Source organism: Betta splendens, chromosome 12 (assembly GCF_900634795.4).
Source record: "Betta splendens chromosome 12, fBetSpl5.4, whole genome shotgun sequence".
Classification (NCBI taxonomy): Eukaryota; Metazoa; Chordata; class Actinopteri; order Anabantiformes; family Osphronemidae; genus Betta; species Betta splendens.
Genome location: NC_040892.2, coordinates 4,385,001 through 4,408,583, shown reverse-complemented (window position 1 = coordinate 4,408,583; position 23,583 = coordinate 4,385,001). Strand labels below are relative to the sequence as shown.

Here is a 23,583-nt window from a genome sequence, read left to right as displayed (position 1 = left end):
AACATGGATACAGTACAAACCTGTAAGGTGTTAAAGAGTATAGTGAGCCAGTAATAGCTGTAGAGATGAAAAAGTCTGTTTAAACTGAGATGTGTTTGTTTGTGCATTTGTTGAATAATGGGAGAAACTATACTGTGATGTGACACAAGTGTGAAATTCCACCATCAGCAAAACTCACTGAACCTGCGCTGCATCACCGACTCCATAGCAACCAATAGAAGAGCAGGGTTTGTTTTTGGGGAGGTGGGAAAGGCCGTGTTGAGTGAATGTGATGTGTGAAGGTGACACTGACAACCAACATGCTGCACTGGTGTAACGTGAAAAGGATCTGCCGCACCAGCATCAGTCACAAAGGTAAACGAACCATCATCATCATCTTTGTCTTTTTATATGATTACCTGCAGGGTCATAGGGACCCTGCCTTTTTTTAATCATCACGTTTCATCTGTGGATCTAAACTTGATAAAGCATTTTAATCCAAGTGTATTTCCCACAATATGTTGTTTATATTATGCATCTATTTTCTATATAACAACATTTGTTCTTAAAAACTGGAGAGCTGTTGCTGAAATCTAATAAAAAGCAGCAGCAACAAGCTTCCTATGCATAATGCCCAGCTAATCCCGGTGTTGACAGAGCATATGGATCATTCTAGATGTCCGTTGTGCTGCGGCTGAATGCGCAGTGCACTAAATCAAAAGCTAACGTCAGTCTGAATGACAGACACAGACAACAGACACACAAACTGCCTGAAAACAAAAGGAACGGGGTAAAGCAACTACATTCATTCATTTATTTGAAATGCATTTCATTAGAAAATGTTTTATTCTACTATAATTTTAGAGAAGAATTTACTACTATAGAAACTCACTGATAGGGTGGTAGTATAGCAGTAAAGGGAACAGATGTGTTTCTGCAGGGTAAAGACCTTCAACCATGGCGGTCCACAACAAGCTGCTCTCACTGTGTGTTTGCCTGGTGCTCATGGCGGCACTGGGCCCCGGCACGCGCTACGCGTCCGCTAAGCGAGGCTTCGGCTTCAGGGGTCGAGGAAAAGGTGACAGCAACAAAGCGCCTCCCTCCCAGAGCCAGGGTCTCACCAAGCAGGGCCTGAAGTGGGCAGGAGCGGCAGCAGCCGGGGCCCTGGGGGGCACCGGGTACGGGCTGGGGCTCTTTGGCAGACCCAAGCATGGACCCAAGAATCACCACGACCACAAGGCTGCATCCACGGAGAAAGATCAATGGCGTTACTACAATGACAGCCAAGGAAATCCCCACCGGTCTCTGTGGAGAGGCTTTGTTAAAGCGGCTGGTCCTGCTCCTCCCACAACTAACATCTTCCTCACTTTTGGACATGTGGCTTTTCTTATAGCAACCTGGATAAGAGTTATTTAATCCAACGTCTGCTCACTGGAACACATCAAGAAATCAAATAAAAGCTCATTTCAGCAAATTATCTGTCCTGTATTGTTCAGTGTGATAAAGGGTATTTATTCAATAAACTTTAATCAGGGTCATACCATAATACCCTGAAGAAGACAAAAAACAAACGTGTGATTGCTGCTATTAGCAACTGATTAACTGTCTTATCAGTGCAGTTTACCGTACTTTTTCCATTTGCAATTATTATGTATCAAGAATTAAGTATTTTTAACCCTATATAATTTAGACAGAGAAACATATTTCATTTACTTATTTTATTTAAGACATGAACACACGTAACTATCCATGACAAGTCATTTTACACCACTATAAACATAATATAGAGTAACTGAAAGTGGTACAATTGGAAGTCAGAGTCAGAAGTAGAAGATTAATGCATTTAACTAAATGTCACAGTTACAGAATATCCAGTCCTGAAATGAAGTAAGTGCACTTTACAGATATTCTACAGTCTAGATCATATAAACACTTTTCACCTGACGTAGCCCATGAACAGTCCTGGGTGGAATATTAAATTATTTAAATTTGAGAAAAATCATGAAGAAATGTCAAGACAGACTAGATAGGAGCTACATACAATGTACCCAATCATAAATTTTGTGTGTAAATCCTTTGCAAGCTTGTATGTTTTACTGACAAAGTGCTTCTTCAAAATAATTTTGGAAAATAAGTCATAAGTTGGAATAGTAAAATAAGCGTGGTCAAAACAAGAATACTGTCCCAAAAGCACGACAGACGTTTGTTACAGCAGAGACACATCATGACTGTGTGGAGAATTTGTATTTACACCAAGATGAGTAGCGTAGTATCCAGCTCAAGCCTGGAAAGCCTGGGAGGTTCATCTTAAACGTACAGTAAATCTGTCTGGCACCAGGAGCTTTTGACCAAAGCTGTTTCATTAAACGATCTAACTGTTCATGCACAATGTAACACTCGGAATAAGGCCTCCACTGTTTCCCAGCAACTTTGAGCCAGTGCCAAAGCTTCCAGTCCCACTGTTAATCCCATGTGACACTGGACATGAAGAAATATACAGAACTGTACAGCAGTAGATTTAAACTCTTGGATTGTTATGAAGTTCATTTATCGAGAACTAAAATGACTCTGTAGTGGTCAGCAGGTCAGTATCAACATCAGGCAAGACACAGCAGGAGGGCTGCACATCAAAAGCCACACGATAACTGTTGGAGTCTTTATACCAGCAGTTATTACATGCAATGCGTTTTTACAGGGCGCTGAGGGGAAACACCTAGTGTGGGAGGCGCGTACCTCCATGAAGCAAACCCATCGTTAGAGGGAGGACGTTTATAGTCGCACTCGTGTTAATCTGTTTATTGAGGGTTCCTCACTTCGGGGACAGATGGCCTGCAACATTTCCCACTGTCATTAAATCCTGCTAAGAATGTGGGGGTTTCACTTTGCCCGGAGCGCGTCAGAGTGGCATCGTCTCCTGAGCACAAAATGCTCTCAGGACTAATCGAGTGACAGATTTCAGAGCTTTTCTCTGATCACAACTTATTAGTACTTAGCTGCATTGGGATACATAGTGCACTTTGGCAGTACTGGATGTGAACATGCAGGTTAGATGAAGGAGCAGGTTAGAAACCCATTTGGGCCAGGATGAAGGGAAGATTACGTGTTCTTATTGGAGCAAGAAGATGCTGAACAACAGCATGAAGGAGGACATGAAGAACTGAATCACACCGGAGCTCAGGGAGCTGCTGTGGTTGGGGTGGTTGATCTGGGGCTCTGCTTTGCGTTCCTGCAGAAAACTCTCAGAGTAGATCATGTACTTTTCGACGCAGCGGCGGCTCTTCACTTGATCAATCAGTGCTGGGTATCCGATCTCCTCAATGCTGACGGTGTCATCATCCTCCTCTTCCCCTCCGGTCGTGGGGGTGCTGGAGCTGCTGTTGTTGTCCTTCAGGTCAGTCGAATTCATACAGCGAGCCATGAAGGCCTCATACGTCTCCGCCCTTGGTGGAGGCTTGTAAACGTAATCACGGCCATAGTCTTTTTCATCTGTGGAGCGAGAGCCATAACGTCGATACATGTAGTTGTTGTAGTAATACTCTTCTTGAGGGTTGTGGAAATTGAAATGCGGGCGAGGGAAGCGCCCAAGTCCGTATCCAACGGCCATTCCGGCCACAGCACCGACACCTGCTGCCATCATGGCTTTCTTGGCAAAGCCTGAGGATTTAGGCTGGTATCCCATACTCTGTACAGAACGAGAGAATGGAGAACCCCCCATCCCATAACCACCATATCCATACGCTCCTCCGCCACCGTAGCGAGGACTGAGGATCTTATTATTTGGGTTCCAGTTGGGGTAATGGCCAACCCCTCCACCAGGGTAAGCCCCTGGATATGCGCCAGGTGCACCCCAGCCCTGTCCGGTATTTCCCCCTCTGGCTGGATAACCACCTGCTTGTGGATACTGGTAAGGGTACCCTCCCCTTTGGTTTGGATAACCTCCAGCAGCTGGGTAACCTCCTGCAGCTGGGTAGCCTCCTGCAGCTGGGTAGCCTCCTGCAGCTGGATATTGATTGGGATAATTCCTCCCTGGGTACTGGTTCGGATAACCTCCAGCAGCTGGGTAGCCTCCAGCAGCTGGGTTGCCTCCAGCAGCTGGGTAGCCGCCTGCAGCTGGGTAGCCGCCTGCAGCTGGATTTTGATTGGGATAATTCCTTCCTGGGTTCTGGTTAGGATAACCGCCTGCAGCTGGGTAGCCTCCAGCAGCTGGGTTGCCTCCAGCAGCTGGGTAGCCTCCTGCAGCTGGGTATCCGCCTGCAGCTGGGTAGCCGCCTGCAGCTGGATTTTGATTGGGATAATTCCTTCCTGGGTTCTGGTTAGGATAACCGCCTGCAGCTGGGTAGCCTCCAGCAGCTGGGTTGCCTCCAGCAGCTGGGTAGCCGCCTGCAGCTGGATTTTGATTGGGATAATTCCTTCCTGGGTTCTGGTTAGGATAACCGCCTGCAGCTGGGTTGCCTCCAGCAGGTGAATGCTGGTTAGGATATCCTCCACCAGCAGGGTTCTGGTTGACTCTACCAGGATACTGGTTAGGGTTACTTCCAACTCCTGGGTTACTTGGCTTGTTTTGTTTGGGATATGGATAACTCCCACCAGCAGGATACGGATTGGGGTTTCGATTAGGACTCTGTGGCTGCCGAGGGTAGTTTGCTGGTTGGGAGCTGGACGGCTTTGACTGTGTGCCCTTGCTGCTAGATGTTCTCTTGCTGCTGCTGCTGCTACTGCTGCCTCTTTTAGCCCATGACAATTCAGAGCTCAGTAGCAGCATAACCAGTAGGAACACAAACACCTTAGGACAAAACCTCCCCATCGTGGACCTGAAAACAGAACAAAAAGCAATGTAAACCTCATTAACAAACCAAACAGCCCTGTACCCGGTATGTACTGTAAAGCTCCGGCACTGCCACCCAATGCAGCCCCGCAGAACATTAGAGTGAGGCGCCCCCGTTATTATTCCCCGTCTCCTTTCTATTCTTATTACATTTTTACTTATAAAAACATTTTATTTTCAAAACACTAGCATCACATCATCATTATCCAGCACATTCGCTTAGGTAAACATTAGCGCTATAATAACGTTATTACGACAATGTGTGTTGATTTCCTTTCTCGTCGAGCCAGTCCACAAAGACTTATTTATAGCCTCCATTAAACATAAGCGAATTGGCGTCTTACCGTTAAGTGAAGATTTGTTGTGTTTCGACGGTAATTCAGAAATAAAAGGTTGTTGTTCTCCGTCCTTCTGCGAGCCCTCTTTCACGGCCTGGCTCAGAGTGGTTTCGTCTAGAGGAAGTGCGCTCGATTTGATGCGCCGACAGCACCATATAGTTCTTATGGAATAGCTGGGTGGGGGCACATAATGTTACCGCCCTGCAGTGCACGTCATAAAGACAACTTGTTTCTGCAATTTCTATATCCCTACGCACGTGAAATATTTAGCAATACCCTCGGTTCCCAGAGTCATAAATCCTCGTATCATCCAGGTAAATACAGCAAATTCCACTTTGCATCAGTTGTGTTTAGGCTGTTCGTGCTGTTATCATAGACTCGTAGAGAAACCCAGTATTTTTTTAAATATTTTTTGTTTTCATTTGGCAATTTGTTGTATGTTTTGATCAGATATGTTTGCTAAGAATGCTTCAAATATAAATAATAATATAATATAAATAAAAATATCTAAACCGTGAATATGTCAAACAAGAGTGACGTCACTTTTATTTTAATTGTTTTAGGAATTAGGTTTACTAATAAATAACATTTATTTGATCAACTTAATAATAAAAAATGTTGAGCCACAGACTGGTGGTGTAAAGCTTTTATTGGAATCAACAGGAGCTGATGAGATGAGAGCTCATATGCAAAAGAACAACAACGAGATCCCGGTTCGACCCGTCCGTTACGTTCCGCTACTCAGAACAAGCGCACAGCGGTTCACTGAGCCGTCTGCTACGGGTCCAGGCTGCGCGCGGCTCTGCCGTTGAATGACGTCAATGTTGTAAAGGGGCGGAACGTACCCGTATGTACTCTCCGCTCTCCGTCCGGTAAACGGTGGAAACATGTCTGGAAGGAGGGAGCCCGGCGGAGGAACTGCGCTTGCGAACCGCACACTTACCTAAACGGCGGCGCGGGCGGTGGCGTTTTTATGCGGGGTTAGCGCACCGGCGTGGACTGGTTCGCGAAAGAGCTGCCATTCGCGGGCGCATGGGCCGATAAAGACCCGAAACCAGCGGCTTTATCTGAAGAAGCAGAGCAGCCTCGGAGGGAGGCGGGCGACCGAGCCAGGTGGACAGGGGGGGATCGCGTCTGCAGGCTCGCACCGGAGCACCGGACGGGGCTGCTGCTTGCCCGGGATGTTATCCGTGTTGTCGTATGGCAGACTGGTAGCCAGGGCTGTCCTGGGCGGACTCTCTCAGACGGACAGCCGGGACTACAGCCTCATCACCGCCAGCTATGGCTTCGGTAAAGACTTTAGGAAGGGGATCCTGAAGAAGGGGATGTGCTACGGGGATGATGCCTGCTTCATCGCGCGGCACAGGTCCGCCGACGTCCTGGGTGAGCAAACAACCGTTCAGATGCGTGTCGATCAACGCCCGTGCTCCGGTGACCTTCAGCGAGTCCACGTACACGTGTACCGACCCCCTCGGATACAAACACACGAGCCCCCACCCACTCCAAAACGGAGGCACAACTTTAACTCCCTGCAGGCTAACGTTAGCAGGGTTCGCTTAGCGTGAAGGCTCCCGATGCTTGTTTATTGGTTATTACCTACATTTCACCTGTAGTTACGTCATTTTAGAGATAAAAGATGAGAATGTTTACAATTAGCGGCAATTAGCGGTAGATTTTACTGTAAAACTCCAATGACCTTTCACCTAGATACGCTCCGAGTGAAGACTATACGCCGGAAACACACAATAATAAACTATTTGGATAATGCTGCATACAAATGCTTAAATAAAGGTGTACATGACTAAAAAGCCTAATTTAAAAGAGCTCAGACGGAACACGACAATGTCTTGCAAAGGTCAGAATGGTTGAGTGTGGAGGCAGCCATATTGCTAGCATTACCGTTAGCCTGCTAGCTTAGCACAGCGTGATTGCTTTGTCCTCGCTGCCCTGTCGTCAAAGGGTTAACACGGCAAAACACTCGACAGCGTGACGCTCGCGCGGCACGTCCACTGTGTTTTGCAGTCTAAGTCATTGCCATTGGTGAATGTTTGGTTTGATGGCGAACTAATTATAGCGGAATCCGGGGAACCAGGTCTCCTCGTGGCTTTATGTGCCGCACATGGCTGAAGCACAGACGCCTGGGCAGCGGGGCATGCGTGACCTTCCACCCAGGGACACTCGTATCACTGTCACCTGGACGCCGATGCTTCTCCACGGCGGAGGTTTCTGGGAATCACCACATTACCGCGTCATTTTCACTTTCAAAATTAGAAGTCCGTTCATCTACAGCAGCAAGAAAGCACCACTGTTGCTCTGTGATTCTCTCACGTGTCTTATCAGTTTTTGCCTATTATGATTCTTTTGTCCGTTCAAGGAAATGTCAATGACCTTTCCCTGACATTTTCACAAGTCCTGATTTATCTTAATAAAAAAACAATCTTCTTCTTGCTTGGGTGCATTTTAATTGCGCTCTTGTTTTTGCACTCACAAGAGGGAATATGCAATAAACTAATCCACACTAATCCTGGTGCATTCTGATTTAATATCTTAGTATTGGGTCTGTTTTTCCTCAATCCACTCTGGTATTTGAATAATCTTATAAGAAACATTAGTGTCATTCCCCACAGCTGCTGTTTGGGAATGGGTAGAGCAGGGAGTTGGTGTATTCTCAGTGTAGAATTGACATAAGATGAAAACCAGACGTGGTAATAAGTAACTTGCAGGTCGGACGCTTTTGAGGAATGACCCAAAGGTTGATTTTTTTGGAATTCAGTTGTGCATTTATTAAATGTTGTTTCGCTGTTTCATTTTACATACACACACTTCATGCATCTACATAGTTTTGGGTGAAACTTGGATGTCAACGTAATAATTCCAATCTCATCCTTCAGGTGTAGCAGATGGTGTAGGTGGTTGGCGCGACTATGGCGTCGACCCGTCGCAGTTCTCCGCTACCCTGATGAAAACGTGTGAGCGACTGGTGAAGGAGGGCCGCTTCACTCCCAGCAATCCAGTGGGTATCTTGACCTCGGGCTACTACGAGCTGCTGCAGAACAAAGTGCCCCTTCTGGGTGGGTATGCTGAGACGAACCACAACACACTGGCGCGCGCATTCTGCGCTGCTGTGAGTCATGCGTCCTATGTGAATAGCTGTACTCGGCTGGAATAAATAACATAGCTGCAGGATGAGTCAGATTGTGAGTAGTGGCCTTGCTTTGAGAGACGGATGAACGTTATGGAAAGTCAGAAGCATTTCTTTTTGTCAAGACCCCAGTTCCATCAAAGTGTATTTTATTTGTGTAGTTTTAACATGTTATCATTGCTTTAAATCTGCAGCAACTAAACCACTTCATCAGGTCTTTTTGTGCCTCGTCTCCTGTTCTGTGTTATGTAAGTTGAGACTCCGTGTGGGGCCTGGACAGTTTTGGTTTTACATGCGCTGAACTTTTTACCTCATACCATAACGATGAGGGTGGTTAAACAGAGTTTAAGAGAACAGACAAAGTTTCTGTGACTTAAAACCAGTATAGATATTATACATGCTTCATCTCTGTTTGTTCAAATGGTTCAATTGTAAATACTTCCTGTTCAGTGCAGGATCTTGACATTTACACCAGTTTCTCTGGTGTATCCACTCTGTATCCTCTCGTGACTCATACTGTTTTACCCCTGTGTGTGCAGGTAGCAGTACAGCCTGTATTGTGGTTCTGGATCGACAGGGCCACAGGCTACACACATGTAACCTCGGGGACTCAGGATTTCTAGTGGTTCGGAGAGGAGAGGTTGTTCATCGCTCGGACGAGCAACAGCACTATTTTAACACGCCCTTCCAGCTGTCTATTGCTCCTCCGGGAGCCGAGGGGGTGGTGCTCAGTGACAGGTCAGTAGAAAAAACAGAATGACAGGTTTTCTAGTTCAACCTCAACACTACATAGTCATTATAACCTCTTTGATCATCAACAATGTGGTTTTCTTATGCCATGCACACAGAAAATATGCCTCATGTATGTCCTGTTCAGCTTTGTTGTTGTTGGTTTTTAATGGTAAAGTTGGTGTCATCTTTTATCATCACAAGCTACTTGTACATTTTGTTCATTAATATACACACTTATGGAATGTAAAGGATCCAGGGACTGTATGTGCAACCTTTTCAGCTGATGTTCTCCTGCACCAAGTAATGTGATTCTGTGGCTCTGAATAGCTCCATGCAGTCTTTTACAACTCAGCGGACACGAAGAGAGTCTGTTTGGGTTAATGACTATTCTCTGTAGTAGGGTTGTCCTCTCATGTTATTTAATGCTTTTTACTGCTCATAATGAGTATTTGATAAGTCATTAAGTCCAAAGAACTGTCACCAGTTGTCTGACAAGCTGGGTTCAGCTCATCAGTCACTCTGTATAGTCAAATTTATTGGTGCAAATGCCGTAATCGGTATAATACCAATGGTGTCCTAATCCCTTAATATTGTAAGAACAGGAAACATGCTGCGTGTGTATATAAGTAGGCCTGATCAAGTACCCGGACAGGTGTCACTGTTATTCTGACAATGGCAGCCTGATTAACTAGGGATAAAGGTTTTGTAATCCATTTGGCTCAATGTCAAGGATTTGTTTTCCACCTTTTTTTCTTAAACCTTGTTTTTGTGGTTTAAAGTAAACATAAAGTAAAGATTTGCTCGTTCAAATGAATGGCTTCACTTAAGGTGCATTCATGGCTCTGGAGCTGTCACCTTTTAAAAATAAAATCCCTCGAGATGTTGCAGGGACAAAATGTTAAAGGCATAAAACTTGAGTCTTCGATACGATGCCAGGAAACAGCAGGGCCTCTCTGAGTCTGGCAAGGACACGCGGGAAGTCAACGTCTGATACGGCTGCGAGATTAAACACCTACGCTGTGTCTACTGAGTGGCTTCTGAAAGTATTATTACCACATTACAGAGCCTTGACAGCTTCTCACTTGCTGCTTTCTGCTGTTGTGTCTAACTGATTTCATTTTCCAACCTGCTTTCATCCAGTCCTGAAGCAGCTGACAGCTCCTCCTTCGATGTGCAGCTCGGAGACATCATCCTGACGGCTACTGATGGCCTTTTTGACAACATGCCAGACTACATGATTCTTCAGGAGCTCAAAAAACTCAAGGTGTGACTTCTGGAGACCGGCCTGTTCCTCAGTTTACACCGAACCACTGTTACAGTGTAGTCTCTTTCTATGTTTAATGCATTTTTTTTATTTCTGCTCATTTCAGACTACCAACTATGAGAGCATCATGCAGACTGCACAGAGCATTGCAAAACAAGCTCATGATCTTGCGTATGACCCCAACTATATGTCTCCTTTTGCACAGTTTGCCTGTGACAATGGGCTGAATGTACGGGGTAAGTGTGAAATGCTGCATTAATGCAGTTTAAACAGTTAATATGGACACAACACAAATGCTATTGGCCTTTGTTTAAAGGGATGTGTTTATATCGACATGCTACATGGCAAAAAACATGAAAAATGGTTTTCATCTGTCCTTTCCATGAACTGTATTTCTCATGTCTCCCCTTTTCTGTTTTTTGCAGGAGGGAAGCCAGACGACATCACGGTTCTCCTGTCAATTGTGGCTGAATATACAGACTAAAAGTGTGTGAGTGTGTGCAAGTGTGTATGTATGTTTTTTTTCTTGGGGCTTCTTCTTCCTCCTTTACATCTACCAGAGACTTCTATCTGCAGCCCTTCCAAAATGCACTGCGTCGTGTGGCCTGACCGGGAGGCCCACCAACACCACACACTCCTCACTGCAGGGCTGAGGTTTTAATTTTTTTCCTCTGTTTTGTTTTGGTGCTTGAACTGGTCGAGGGGAACACAGGCAGCTAAGACACTTTCGTGTTGATCATGATGCAGAAAAAACAGAGTACAATAAATTGTGGGTTTTTCTCAGTCTCCCATGTCTGGCTGTGTGGCTTGAGGACAATTGTGTGTAACTGAGGGCGTAACTGAGGGCTTTAAAATCTGCTCGTCTGTGTTCATAAACAGTGAATTTATAAAAGGAATAAGCCATGGCTTTGGGTTGCTTATTACAGCAGTAAATGTGTCTGAACAAAGCATATAGTTGGGCTGAGGAAGCTGATGCTGGGAATGAGCAGGTGTCACTGGAAGCACTGGGGTTTGGGAAAGCAGACGATGGACAAGCTGTAACTAGCTCATTTGCTTCCTTAAGAGTAAATGTAGACAAACAGCAGCACGTTGGCGCTTGCGTGTGAGCGTGAGCCAGGTTTTGCCTCTCGGCTTGGGATCTGTCTGTGCGCACATCCTGATAAGTTGTAAATATTTTGTTTTTAGGGTTGTTTAAACAGAGCTATTTTGTTATTGTTGTGAACGATGTACACGTATTCATAAATATTTTAATTTTGATGTATAGATGTTAATCTTGAAGTGAGCTTTATCGATCCCACACTTCCACCAGGAGGATCTTTGCTGCGACGGACTTGTGAGAAGGACGATCAAAATGTGTGGTCAGGAGCGTGTGTCGCGTTTAATATTATTCTCATGTTATTTCATAAAGCTGAAGCTAGCAACTGGGAGAGCTTACAATCACATTCATAGGTCAGGCGTGGGAGTATGTGATTCTTTTTAAACATTCAGTTTTCAGTGTGTGCTGACCTGTAATATGTGGGACAGATGGCGAAGACCAGATATCTTAACAGGAAGGATTTGTGGTGTGGAAATGAGTGTGTAAGTGTCTTTTATTTGTTTTTACCTCCTTACTTCCCATTGTTTGCTGCTGTTTATCTTTGTAATTCAGATTTCTACATACTGTATGACTCGACATGAATTATATGAACACGATTGTTTTGTGTGTGTGTGTTTGTGCGTGTGTGTGCTGAACTCCATCAAATTTACATCAATCAGAGACACTGATAATACTGTTCTTCTAGTGATTGTGTGTAGGGACACTACAGGTCACACGCATTGTTCAGACAGTGTCTTTACAGTTCAAAAGCAGATGCACCAAAGACTAATTTTCTTGTTGTTGGAAACATCTTACAGCAATACTGTTCATTCTTTGTGCTCTGGAGCTTGTGTGACAGGATGGAAATGATCAGAGATGAGAGCTTCTTAAATGTCTTGCCTATGTCTGTTGTCACACTGTTGGTTTACGTTCTACAGTAGGTGACTGGGTACCAGGTACACAGTATGACAAAGGTTTGTAAAACCAAAGATGGAAAGCCATATATGAATACATGATTGAGGCACTGCTCTGTAAAGATGACATTGTGTTTGTGGAGACCAATATTGTCACTGTGTTTTTGTTTTTATAGTCATGGTTAAACTATACATTTGAATCTACTGGTCCCTGCACATGTCTCGCAGTAGAAAGCATGATTCTGCAAGAAATTCATATACGTGAGGGAGCAGTCGTATGACGAATGACTGCTGTTTCATGTCTGTTTTATTGCCTCACACATAATGGCTACAGTTAATTTAAATGGCATCTGGCAGCATTTCACATGGTTGTAGTCTGTTTTTTCCTTTTGAATGGTTTATGTAAAATGTTCTTGGCTTGCATTTACACCAAGGCCGTCATGTATTTTTAAAATGGAAACGTACCCTAGAATATGCAGAAGAAAGATGGGTAACGGTGCTGTGAGCGAGGGCACAGTTTCAGCCTTAACAAGACCTGTAATCCAGAGGCCTTCCCTGTCACTGCAAGCTCGTCTTGTTGCCCGGTGTTGGACACAAATGAGGTCTGCCCCATCCTTCTGTCCTGTAAAGCTGTTCTTAAAGGTGCTTCTGCTGTCTGAATGGTATGATTGTCCTCCTTCCAGTAAGCGGTGTGAGTGTGTGTGTCTACAGTATAACAATGCAGGTCTAATTTATGTAAATATGTTTCAAATATGTACAATATCTAAATAAAGACTCTAGTATTTATACTAAATCTGTGTAAAGTGTTTTCATTTGTGGAGAGTTATTCTACTATTGGTTTAAATAAATCAGTCCAATAAATCTTCGAGCTGTTACACGGCCTCATATCATAATATGCAGGTTTGCAGTGACCGTAGCTGAGGATTAGCTGGTATTTTACGCGTACATGCCGCTGTCGCCGCGTGTTTTGAACGGTAGGGGGCGGTGTTGCCTCCTCCGCCTGTGGCTCCACCGCATTCCTGCTGACGGCGGAGAACCAAGTAGCAGCCTGTCAGCTGACAGCTGTGTGATGCTAGCATGTTAGCTTCGGCGTCAGCAGCAGATGCTGTCCCGCTTTTAATGCCGAGATAGCTGCGTTTTTAGACTCTTTAATATTGTACTCTGTAACACTAACTAACTAACTAACTATGTGAGCGTCGCGGAGTGGTTTAGCGCTTATCGACTTGAACTCTAGCGGGCCGCCAGGAATGTAATCGTCTTAGCAACCGTAGCTAGCTGCCACGGTGGGTGAGCTAACAGCGTCTTCATGGGGGCTTTTAAACGGTTAGCCAGGCGTTTGGCGCTGCTCGGGAGTTGTGTGTTAATACTGTAGACGGGCGGCTTCTGCTGAGGTAAATGTGGATTAAATGGCAAAAACCGAACCGGGCAATGGACTTAATTTGCGGGGCAGCACAGAGAAGCTGACAGATAATGGGAAAGACGGCTCGTATGGACCCGAGCCGGAGCCGAACGGCAGCACGGGACCCGGAGGGACGCGGGTGGATAAGTACGGCTTCACCGGCGGAGCCCAGCAAACCTCCGGGGAATCGTAAGTGGACTTTCTTATTGCTCATTGTTGTAACGACGGAATGAACCTGTATTTAATGCTGTCACGGGCCGTCGCATACTTCAGGTGCTTCCTTGCACCTTGTTGGGTGAAGACAGGTAAAACCGGTAAAGATGATAGAGATCTGGCTTCCTATCTGCCCCGGTGGCTGACGAGCATAGTTCGACACAAGGAGCCCAGCAATGTGCTGCTGGGCACAGACGGTGGACATGACCGTCGTCTGCATGAGTTTTGAATGTGGAAGGAGATGTCAGAATAGATAACCCCAGGCTGTGAAGAGCCTTTTGCCCTCTTGGATCACTGGTTCTTCTCAAGCCACACGTTCTTCGTGTTTGTTGTGTAAATACTTGACATTGTCTCTTATCTCCACAGCGCTGAGGACATTCCTACGGAGGTTTTGAGGCAACGGGAGGCAAAATGGCTGGAGATGCTCAACAGCTGGGACAAGTGGATGGCCAAAAGACACAAAAAGGTTGGCGGCGCTTCAGCTGTAGCTTGTGCGTGTGGCTTCACTCCTTGTTTCCGTTGCTCCCTGTGGCATCAGCAGGGTCTGAATACCACATTTTGGTCCGAATTGCATATATACTTTGTTGATTTACAGGTGAAGGAGCGCTGTCAGAAGGGGATCCCTCCATCCCTGCGTGGCCGGGCCTGGCTCTACCTCACTGGGGCCAAAGTGAAAATGGGGCAGAACAAGAAAAGGTTCCAGGTCAGTTGTGTAGTAGTGGTACTTTGTCGTCATGACTTATAGTATAATGTTAGTTTTTTTGACTTCTGAATCATCATAATTTAGAGATCTATATTAAATGGTTGCAAAGCTGACAAAGTTGTGCAATTTTAGGAGCTTGACAACCAGCCAGGAGATCCCAAGTGGGTGGATATTATTGAGAGGGACCTCCATCGACAGTTCCCCTTCCACGAAATGTTTGCAGCAAGAGGAGGCCATGGGTAAGTGTTGCCGTCTGAAGGCCTATTAATAAGCCTTTGATTGTGGTGACGTTTCATGTATTGTGTGCGTTCTACATATAGGCAGCAGGACTTGTTCCGCATACTGAAGGCTTATACACTACATCGGCCAGAAGAAGGTTACTGTCAGGCCCAGGCTCCCATTGCTGCTCTACTCCTGATGCATATGCCAGCGGAGGTACACACTGGACAGTCTAAATGTGCTTTATGTCATGAATGCTTCCCTTAAATTCCACATTTATTGTAGTGTTTTAAAACATGCTGATGGTTACTCTCTGTCTTTGTCTCAGGATGCGTTTTGGGTTCTTGTTCAAATTTGTGAGAAATACCTCCCTGGATACTACAGCACGGGGCTGGTAAGGATCCACGCAGCCACACGGTTTCCTTATTTGGCATGTGGTATACAAACGTTTTAAGACATCCGAGTTGGACTTGCCTGCAGTAAAAAAGGATTTCACATTCACTGTGTTCAGCATGTTAATTATTACCTACTAAGCTCTTCAGTGCTCTGAACTATGTAGACTGTAAATTCACACATGACAAAACTGCTTTTTTATAGGAGTGAATCCTGCATTTCTGCTGGCTTACCATAAATTACACATCATACCAAAATTATAAGGCATAGATTCTGCCTCCATGTTAAAGCAGACACAAATAGTTAGATAACCTCAGTTCAGGGTTAAAGATTCTTGCTACTTCTGGTAGTAGTGTTACATCCCCAGGGCATTAGGCCTCTATCTTAACATGGATGAGCTAACAACCAAAACACTGCCCAGGCCAGATCATTAGACAACCACCAACAAAGAGAAAAGAGTCTGTTCTTGCTGTCTCCATCTTCCCTGACTCCCTGTGTTGTCTCCACAGGAGGCGATCCAACTGGATGGGGAGATCCTTCACGCTTTGCTGCGCCGGGTGTCTCCCGTGGCCCATCGTCACCTGAAAAAGCACAACGTGGAGCCAACGCTGTACATGACGGAGTGGTTCATGTGCGCCTTCTCAAGGACTCTGCCTTGGGCCTCAGTGCTGCGTGTCTGGGACATGTTCCTCTGTGAAGGTACAACACCACACTCTGTGTAACTTGATTTGGTCTGTCTTTCAAAGCTTGTCTTTTTATTGTTCTTATTCAGTTTCCTTATTTTACACAACTGACAGTAGCATAACTATAGTTAATTATCTAAATAATTCATTTTGATATGCCATGATTTAGAAATGATTCGGACATTTTTAGTTTTGTGCGCTTTTACTTCAAAATAAACTATGACCACTGCTGTAGCTTCACGTTGTCTTATATGTTCTGTTCTCAGGAGTGAAGATCCTGTTCCGAGTGGGTCTGGTTCTGCTAAAGTGCATCTTGGGTTCACAAGAGAAACTGAAATCCTGCCAAGGTTTTTATGAAACGATAGAACTGCTCCGCACTATAAAGCCACAGTACATGCAAGAAAGCTTCCTAGTGGACGAGGTATGACCTCTTTTATTGTACTGTTACAGGAGCCCTCTTTGACTTTGCCAACAACTAACAGCAAAAATATTTAACAAGTAACATGCTGGAGCAATTAGCTTAGACATTACCTGGCACGTGATTTGCACCCTGTGTTTTTAGGTCACGGAGTTGTCAGTGTCTGAGAAAGACATTGAGAAGGAACATCAGATTCAGCTGCGTCGCTGGAAGGAGACTCATGGAGACCTGCACTGTAAGTCCCCTCCACGGATGCACGGCGCCAAGGCCATCATGACAGCAGAGCCACCCAGTCGGCAGGAACTGAAACACAGGCCCACCATCATAGTGAAGTCTCCCCTGGCTCCCCAGACAGACGAAGGACAAGCAGATGATTTAGAGGAAATAAAAAATGAAACAAACCTGCCCCTCGAGGAGGTGGTCAATCCATACGCTCCCATCTTCAAACCCTCACCTCTCCCCACGCAACTGGCCATACGAGGGTCCAAAGAGAGTCTCAGCAGCTCAGAGCATGACACTTACCTGTAGCAGGTGAAGTCTGACACCACCTAATCAAAAATTATTCCTTATAGCCTTCACTGACTCATATCAGTCATGACTCAGGTAGGTTAAACTAAATTGAAATATTTGCTGACCAAATGCTGATTCTCAGAATTGTAAAGACTCGCTGTAATGTGCAGTATGTATCTGCTATTTACTCTACTTTTAGTAGTGTAGTCATGGATATACATGACAGTATTTTTTTATGTAATGGGACTCATAAATGTGTAAATGGCGGCAATCGTGTGCACTTTGTGCCCATGTCTGTGGGAGTGTGGAGCCATTAGCTTCACGTGACTGATAGCATGAAGGCACTCACTAGGAAAAGCTACTGCTGCTATTTGCCATTTAAATGCAGTGCTCTGGTTCTTCCCCTCGTTGACAATGAAGTGTAATTTAGCCTTAAGTGATAGTTTGAAGCTCTCCTCTTCACACGGAATTCTATCCAGCTGACTTTGTGCACAAAATTGCAGGTAAAGGTTCCGTCTGAGGTGGAAAAGTTGGGTTGCAAATGTTACGTGCAAAATAATCAGGTTTCTGCTAGCTGCAGGAAAACATCACCTTTAGTTTTGTATCTTAGGTGAATTAAATCATAATACTGATTTATATTTACATTCATACAGTCATGGATGAAGTGTTGAGTGTGTTGGATGGAAACCTACTTTCTACATCAGACTGTTGCCAGTGCAGAGATTTACTGGTAGCGTTCTGCTAGACTCAGTCGTCACACTTAATGTGCAGACGCAGTTTATCTGCATTTCAGCACAGTTTGTTAGTGTTGCTGCATCCTGGAGTTCGTCTCTACTGCTGCTGAACACTTGGGGGCGTCCTGGTATAATGTGTCAGCCTGAGCTGGGAGAAGCAGTGAGCGGACACCAGCTGAGACTCTGGTGTGAAGGAAAAAAAAAGGTGCAGGGATATTTTTAACATGAAGCCAAAGATTTTGAATACATATTTTTTTACATGTGTATTAAGATAGTCATGTTGGTTGTTGCCAGTCTGGGAGATAATAGGGTTAATATTTATGCTATGAAGTCAGTATCTAACATTAACAGTAAAAAAACCTTTTGAGGACGCTAACAGAAGCAGTTTTTGTACAATCATGCTTAAAGTTTTATATATCAAAATATCAGTTTTCTTTTCTTTAAATAATGGGATTTCTATTTTTTGTTTTTTTACAAAGCCAAGAAACATAAGTATGGACTAAATATGAAGTCAGTATGAAGAATGATTTAACAAGCAACATTTTACAGTTACAGGATAACATTTGAAATGCAGTCCACCTCATGAGAAACAAAAATAGGAACTAAACTACATTAACGTGAACATTTGATGATGCAAAAATTTTATGTTTAGATCATAACTTATAAAACAAATGACTTATAGAAAAGCAACAAATATGAGCTCAGTGAATTGCTTCATTCCAGTGGACTATGTAACTGGTTAGAGTGGTTGTGTATGTTACAGGTTTATCTGTCTAGAAGCCCATAGCATTGAACAAAAACACATTAACCAGCATGCGTGGATCTGCAAATGATTCATCCAGGGATCAGAAAAACAGCTCATTCCAAAGCTGAGGATGTGTGTTGTCAACCAAATCCTTTGTTGATTTCTTAAAAAAATGGTTGAAGCTCTTGTGTGTAAAGTTAAATTGTTTTTGCAGCTCATCCTGTTCTGGTATAAAGGACTTGATTTCTGATATATTTGGTCAACTGACAAAAATCACTTTCTAATATCCTTAAGCTGTTTTTGTACCGAAATGACATTTAAATCAATAAAAGTTTTGATTTTGCAGATCTGTCGTACGTCTTATTGTATCTCCAGAAGAACTCGAGGCAGGAACAAGTGCCGCACAGATTGGCCTGAACACGCAGCGTTTCAATGCACCCTGTGTTGTCATTCAGCGCCTCGCGCCCGCCCGCCCGCCCTCGCTCGCCTGCCCGCCCTCGCTCGCCCACGCAGCAGCACACTTCCTAGGACACCTGTTTCTCCGGCTCTTTCAGCTCTGGCAGGAATTTGCATCTCAAATGTGGCGAATTCCCACAGCGCCGACACAACGCGTCTCACGCAGCCATTGGCCTTTGGTGTCTGAATGGAAGCCCCTGCTCTCATACAGGCAATCATCTTCATCTTCATCATCATCTTCTTCTTCCTCCTTCTCCCTCTGCGAGGTTCAGCTGCAGCCCAACAACATGACGGCCCAGAACGCTCCCCCCTACATTTTAATTTACACATCCCATGAAGCCCAAACCATCCAATCATGTAGCTATTACTCGTCTTACTTTGGATTTAACTGCCTTGCTATTGTTCTCAGACTTCTCGTTTTTTTTTTTTTTTTTTTGCATGTTCTGTCTGCGAAGGCCAGTATTTTAATTAATTACATTCAGCAGCCTCCTCCCGGCGTCACAGTGGCTTTTCTATTTGCTTGTCATTAGCACATTTTTGTACCGTCCTCCCTATTGTGCCTGTCGCTATCTGTAAACAGTCTCAGCCCGTCCGCCCATTCTCATCCCAGCTCCACCCTTCACCTCGTCCGAGCCCACCCGACCCCACCCTGCCCTCCTTACTCGCCACCTGTCTGGCTCTCGCTGTGCTGGGGCGCTGGGACTTTCTGTGGACGCGGCCCTGGGCCAGAGAGGCTGTAATGAGAGACTTTCTTTATGGCTGATCCGCAGAGAGGGAGATGTGACCTAGACTTGCCCCGTGGCCGCAAGAACAATTTGCAGCGCTTGTAGGACAATGGCTCATTGCTGCTTTGTGGCTCCCTCCCTCACAAATCAGTGTTCACGCGCCTTCGTTTGCAGACGTACGACGCAGCGACATCATAAAGTCGTCACAATGAACTGTGGTTTACAATTATATTGATAAAATCACAGCAGTTTCTTTTGGCCACTCACCACATTTATGTTGCCAACAATTATGAGATAAGGAAATCTTGATGATTCTGGAGGTCCAGTATGTTGAATCCACAGGGCTCTGGTTCCTTACAGCAGTAAAAGGTTTCATTGCCCGTCTTCATCTGTATGGTCGTGTAAGGTTGGCACATTGAGGGAACTTAACTCGAGCTACTGGTGGTACTTTATTGTAAAGAAATGACCCTGGTGCTCAAACAGAAAAGCAAGGAAACTCGTCTGAAAAGGAGAAATCTGTGCTCACAGTTTCACAGCCATTGTGCTGTATTACAGGATTTACAGTGTAAGAAACAAACCAAGGTGTGGCTGAAAGGACAAGGTCCAGTCGGACTCCTCAAACCCTTCACCGCTCACAGTGAGCATTTAAAAAGAAGCTTTTGTATGTTTTTTTTTTTGTGTATCTCTGTCTATTACAAAACCTGTCTCCAGTCTTTGTAAACCGATATCACACACGTGATGCCTTATTATACGCTGTGGCTGTTTGTGGGGGCAGGCTGAGTTTAGAGCTGGATGAGCTCATGAAGGCCATATGTGTGAAGCGTCTGGGAGATTACAGTCTGGCTTCATGAGCTGTAAAGCTCCTCTAAAGCTTTTTGGTAACGAGGACTGATGGTGTGTACCTTTATCCCGGCCTGCACCCCCCATCCTCCGCTCCTCCCAGAGGGAGCACTGAGGGGGGAGAGGTCAGGAGCTGGAGGGGGAGAAGTGCAAACTAGTCTGAATGCAGTCACAGCTACATCATCTGCAGACTTCACCTTAATCTGCTAATTCAGTGAATGAGCGATGCTCATTTCAGTGAGTTTTCATCTTGAGGTTCCACTTGCTTTGTTCCTTCTTTTTCTCGTTTTGGGTTGGAGCCTGTGATTAAAGTAGCAGAGGTGCACGTGTGGCACAGGAAGCGGCGTTGGAGGGAGGCCGGTGTCAGGGGTCAGACAGACGTTTGCTCAACGGTCAGCGGGCAGGATGCTGACGTGTCCTTTTATGGTGCTCACAGTAGCTGGCATGCAGCCGTAACGCTCGATCCATCAGCTTTTATTCCACGCTGTCCTGATTGCTAACAGGAAATGATAGTACGCATGTGTTTAGTTGCAGCGGGGCTTCCCCTCCTCGCTCTCTGGCGTCGCTGCTGAACAGCTTATGAGTCAGCATAAGACCGATTTAAACGTCTTGGTGCGTCAGGTCAGTGTCTGGGCTATTGTTCCCCGTTGTTGGCGTAAGTTCTGCCGCTTTTATTTTGGTGTAATCCGATAACCATCAGCGGCAGCGGCTCAAGGCCTGGCCGGAGCAGGGGGAGTGGGGAGTCCCTTCCCAATGTGCAACCCTGATTCCTGCAGTTTCACGCCGCCGCTGGTCGTAAAGGATCGCATCATCTTAACTCCGGCCTCTTTCCACTTGATTTCAGCATGTTTGAAGTTGTTGACGTGATCAGGGTTGTGCAACATCCACACCGATCGGGTTCTCACCCCATAGTGACCTCTGAACTGTTGAACTGCCACTCTCCTCTGCTGAAACCTTTAACTTAGCTTCTGAACTGCTTTAATTTTGCATGACTTCTTGCTTTGCGTTGTGATGTGCTTTTCTGTGCAGCCTTCTATTGTTTGAGATGTTCAATCTCAGCTTGTAATAACTGGCAGCTGCTGTTTTCTTCAGGCGTTAGCTGCTCATATTCCACTCGGACCTTGGGTCTGACTTTATGTGTTGCATAAATTTTGTTTGTGTTACATGTTTATCTCTTCACCGGTGGATGTTTGTTACCTCGCTGCTGACGATGTGTTCAGCACTAATTTGTATTGATCTGAAGTCACTTCCTACAATTGTTGTGTCACATCCCTACTGTCTCCTCTCTTCCCTTGCATCACCCCCCCTCCTCTCCCAGCAAGGAAACCGGGGGCTACAAGAGGATAGGGAGAGGGAGGAGGGGTGTGTGAGACGCTGAGACCGGCCTGAGTCCAGATAAACCTGAACAAGTTTGATCTGGACCCAGCTGATACCGATGAAGTGAAGAAGGAGCGATAGCACCAACAATGTAAACAACTGTAGACTTGGCTTGAAGGAAGGGAGATAAGTCATGGGTTTGTAGAATATTTAGATAATTTATTTTGCAAATGCTGCAGATTTTTTAAATAAGTTTGTTTGAATCTTAGTGGAAGCGCGACTCATCTGCTCAGCTCCCACCCGCTGCCTGTAAAATCTGCCTTTGCTGCAGGACCTGAATGATGCTAGGACGCTGCACCGAAGCTTCTGATTGGCTCCTCGCACCCTGAGCGCCCACTGTTTGTTAGAAGGCCCAGCTTCTCCCAGTGCGTGCGCATGCTCCAGTCCACGTATAAAGACAGAAAGCGAAGTGAGCCTGGGGACAATGGACGGAGAAAACGAGCCCTGAGGTAAACTTCCTCACTTCAGAGGCGTCCCAGTTTGTCTGTGTTTGCATTTGAGGAAGAAAATGTCGACTCATCTGAGTCCCTTCTGGAGACTGAAGGGTGAAAACAGGATTCTGAATGTGATAAGTTCCCATGATTAACATGCACTTTGTGCTTATGTTCGTGTGCAGCCTTATGGAAGCGTGAGGGGTGTGTGTGTTGACACACAGACACGCATCAGCGCCTGACCTCATAGCCTGTTATAATTGAGACTAATGGCAAAAGCACATGGGCGTCAGGACCTTCGGTTTGAGGTTACAATAGCTCATTGTGTTTCAGCCGCCGTAGTAAAGGGTGTCACACAGTGTGTGAACACGCAGGGTTGTGACACACGCGTGTGTGTGTGTGTGTGTGTGTGTGTCTGCGCTGGTGCCGCGGCCTTGAGGCCGAGCCGCCGGCTTCGTGTTTCAGCCTGTGAAGTTCAGACGCGCGGCGTGGAAATCAGCGAAGCGGCTCCTGTTACATGCGAGGGATGAAAGGCTCACAGCCCTGATCTCCGACCCCCCTCGCTTCACACGTTCATGCCGACAATATTCCATCCAGGAGGAGATTTGCAGCAGGAGGAAGATTCTCACCTCGCGGGCGCTCAGGAAGAGGAAATGTGCAGGTTTTATTGCTGCTGTTTCAGTGTTTGTGTTTAGACAGGAGGGAGGCTGCGGTCCCTGTCTCTGCTCTGATAGTTTAAATCAACAGTTTTACAAACCATTATCTTTAAGCGTTTCCTGTGTTCGCAGTGCACGAGACGCCGTTGGGGCTCGGGATCCGACCTGCAATGAAGCCTAATGTCTCCTGACAAAACAATAACAGCCGCATTAGGCGCGAATGACGCCGCAGGTTCATGTTAACATCAGCTCCACACAAATCAGTGGCCCACGTGCACATGGTGAGGACGTGGCAGTGGTTTTTGCCTGCGTCCTGTTTTATCTCGGTCACCCAGAAAATAACCCTGTTACTCAATTAGTCCTCATCCTGTGTCAAACACGGCGAGAGCACGAACAGCAGCGCTGTTACCTCAGCGCGTCCATGAGCGATAAACAGACCTCACCCTCTTCTTCCTTCAGACATGAACTCGCCTCAGCGTCCTGCGCACGTCGCCCCTGGAGCTATTTATAACCGCTTCATCATAACTGTTTGGGATGTCCCTCCTCTGTCCTCACATTCATATCTGATAAATACGAGTCCAAGGCATCAACATGCTCAAAGCAGGAAGGTCTATATCAACAGAGTCCCCCGGTCTCGACCGGTCCACAGGCAGAAGACTGTGTTCAGATCTGCGCTGGGGCTGCAGCGCAGAGGGATCTGAGATGGAAATGCCTCGTGATGCTGTGCACGAGTAGAAAGTGCACAAACAAACCCAGCACCGGCTGCATCGTGCAACGGTTTCCTGACTTAAAAACAGTCCGACGCGATAAAA

General features: G+C 45.7%; 4 protein-coding genes across 4 annotated transcripts; 3 read left to right on the top strand and 1 right to left on the bottom strand.

Moving 5' to 3' along the window:
* Nucleotides 1-89: 89 nt before the first annotated feature.
* sprn2 (shadow of prion protein 2) lies at nucleotides 90-1,472 on the top strand. Its single transcript, XM_041073151.2, has 2 exons — nucleotides 90-354; nucleotides 920-1,472. Exon 2 carries the CDS (start codon nucleotides 937-939, stop codon nucleotides 1,393-1,395), a length of 459 nt encoding a protein of 152 aa, XP_040929085.1. The 5' UTR covers nucleotides 90-354; nucleotides 920-936; the 3' UTR covers nucleotides 1,396-1,472.
* A 210-nt stretch (nucleotides 1,473-1,682) lies between these two features.
* LOC114866795 (prisilkin-39-like) lies at nucleotides 1,683-5,306 on the bottom strand. The gene is made up of 2 exons (XM_029168973.2): nucleotides 5,149-5,306; nucleotides 1,683-4,790 (listed from the first exon to the last, which is right to left on the bottom strand). The coding sequence occupies exon 2, from the start codon at nucleotides 4,781-4,783 to the stop codon at nucleotides 3,086-3,088; it is 1,698 nt and encodes a 565-aa protein (XP_029024806.1). The 5' UTR covers nucleotides 4,784-4,790; nucleotides 5,149-5,306; the 3' UTR covers nucleotides 1,683-3,085.
* Nucleotides 5,307-5,951: 645 nt separating this feature from the next.
* Nucleotides 5,952-13,062, top strand: LOC114866831 (protein phosphatase PTC7 homolog). Its single transcript, XM_029169037.3, has 6 exons — nucleotides 5,952-6,525; nucleotides 8,034-8,213; nucleotides 8,824-9,022; nucleotides 10,157-10,280; nucleotides 10,387-10,516; nucleotides 10,706-13,062. The coding sequence occupies exons 1-6, from the start codon at nucleotides 6,324-6,326 to the stop codon at nucleotides 10,762-10,764; spliced, it is 894 nt and encodes a 297-aa protein (XP_029024870.1). The 5' UTR covers nucleotides 5,952-6,323; the 3' UTR covers nucleotides 10,765-13,062.
* Nucleotides 13,063-13,455: 393 nt separating this feature from the next.
* On the top strand, nucleotides 13,456-18,631 carry LOC114866806 (TBC1 domain family member 10A-like). The gene is made up of 9 exons (XM_029168994.3): nucleotides 13,456-13,857; nucleotides 14,248-14,347; nucleotides 14,477-14,584; nucleotides 14,717-14,823; nucleotides 14,905-15,019; nucleotides 15,132-15,197; nucleotides 15,706-15,895; nucleotides 16,146-16,300; nucleotides 16,442-18,631. Exons 1-9 carry the CDS (start codon nucleotides 13,676-13,678, stop codon nucleotides 16,823-16,825), a joined length of 1,407 nt encoding a protein of 468 aa, XP_029024827.1. The 5' UTR covers nucleotides 13,456-13,675; the 3' UTR covers nucleotides 16,826-18,631.
* Nucleotides 18,632-23,583: the final 4,952 nt, after the last annotated feature.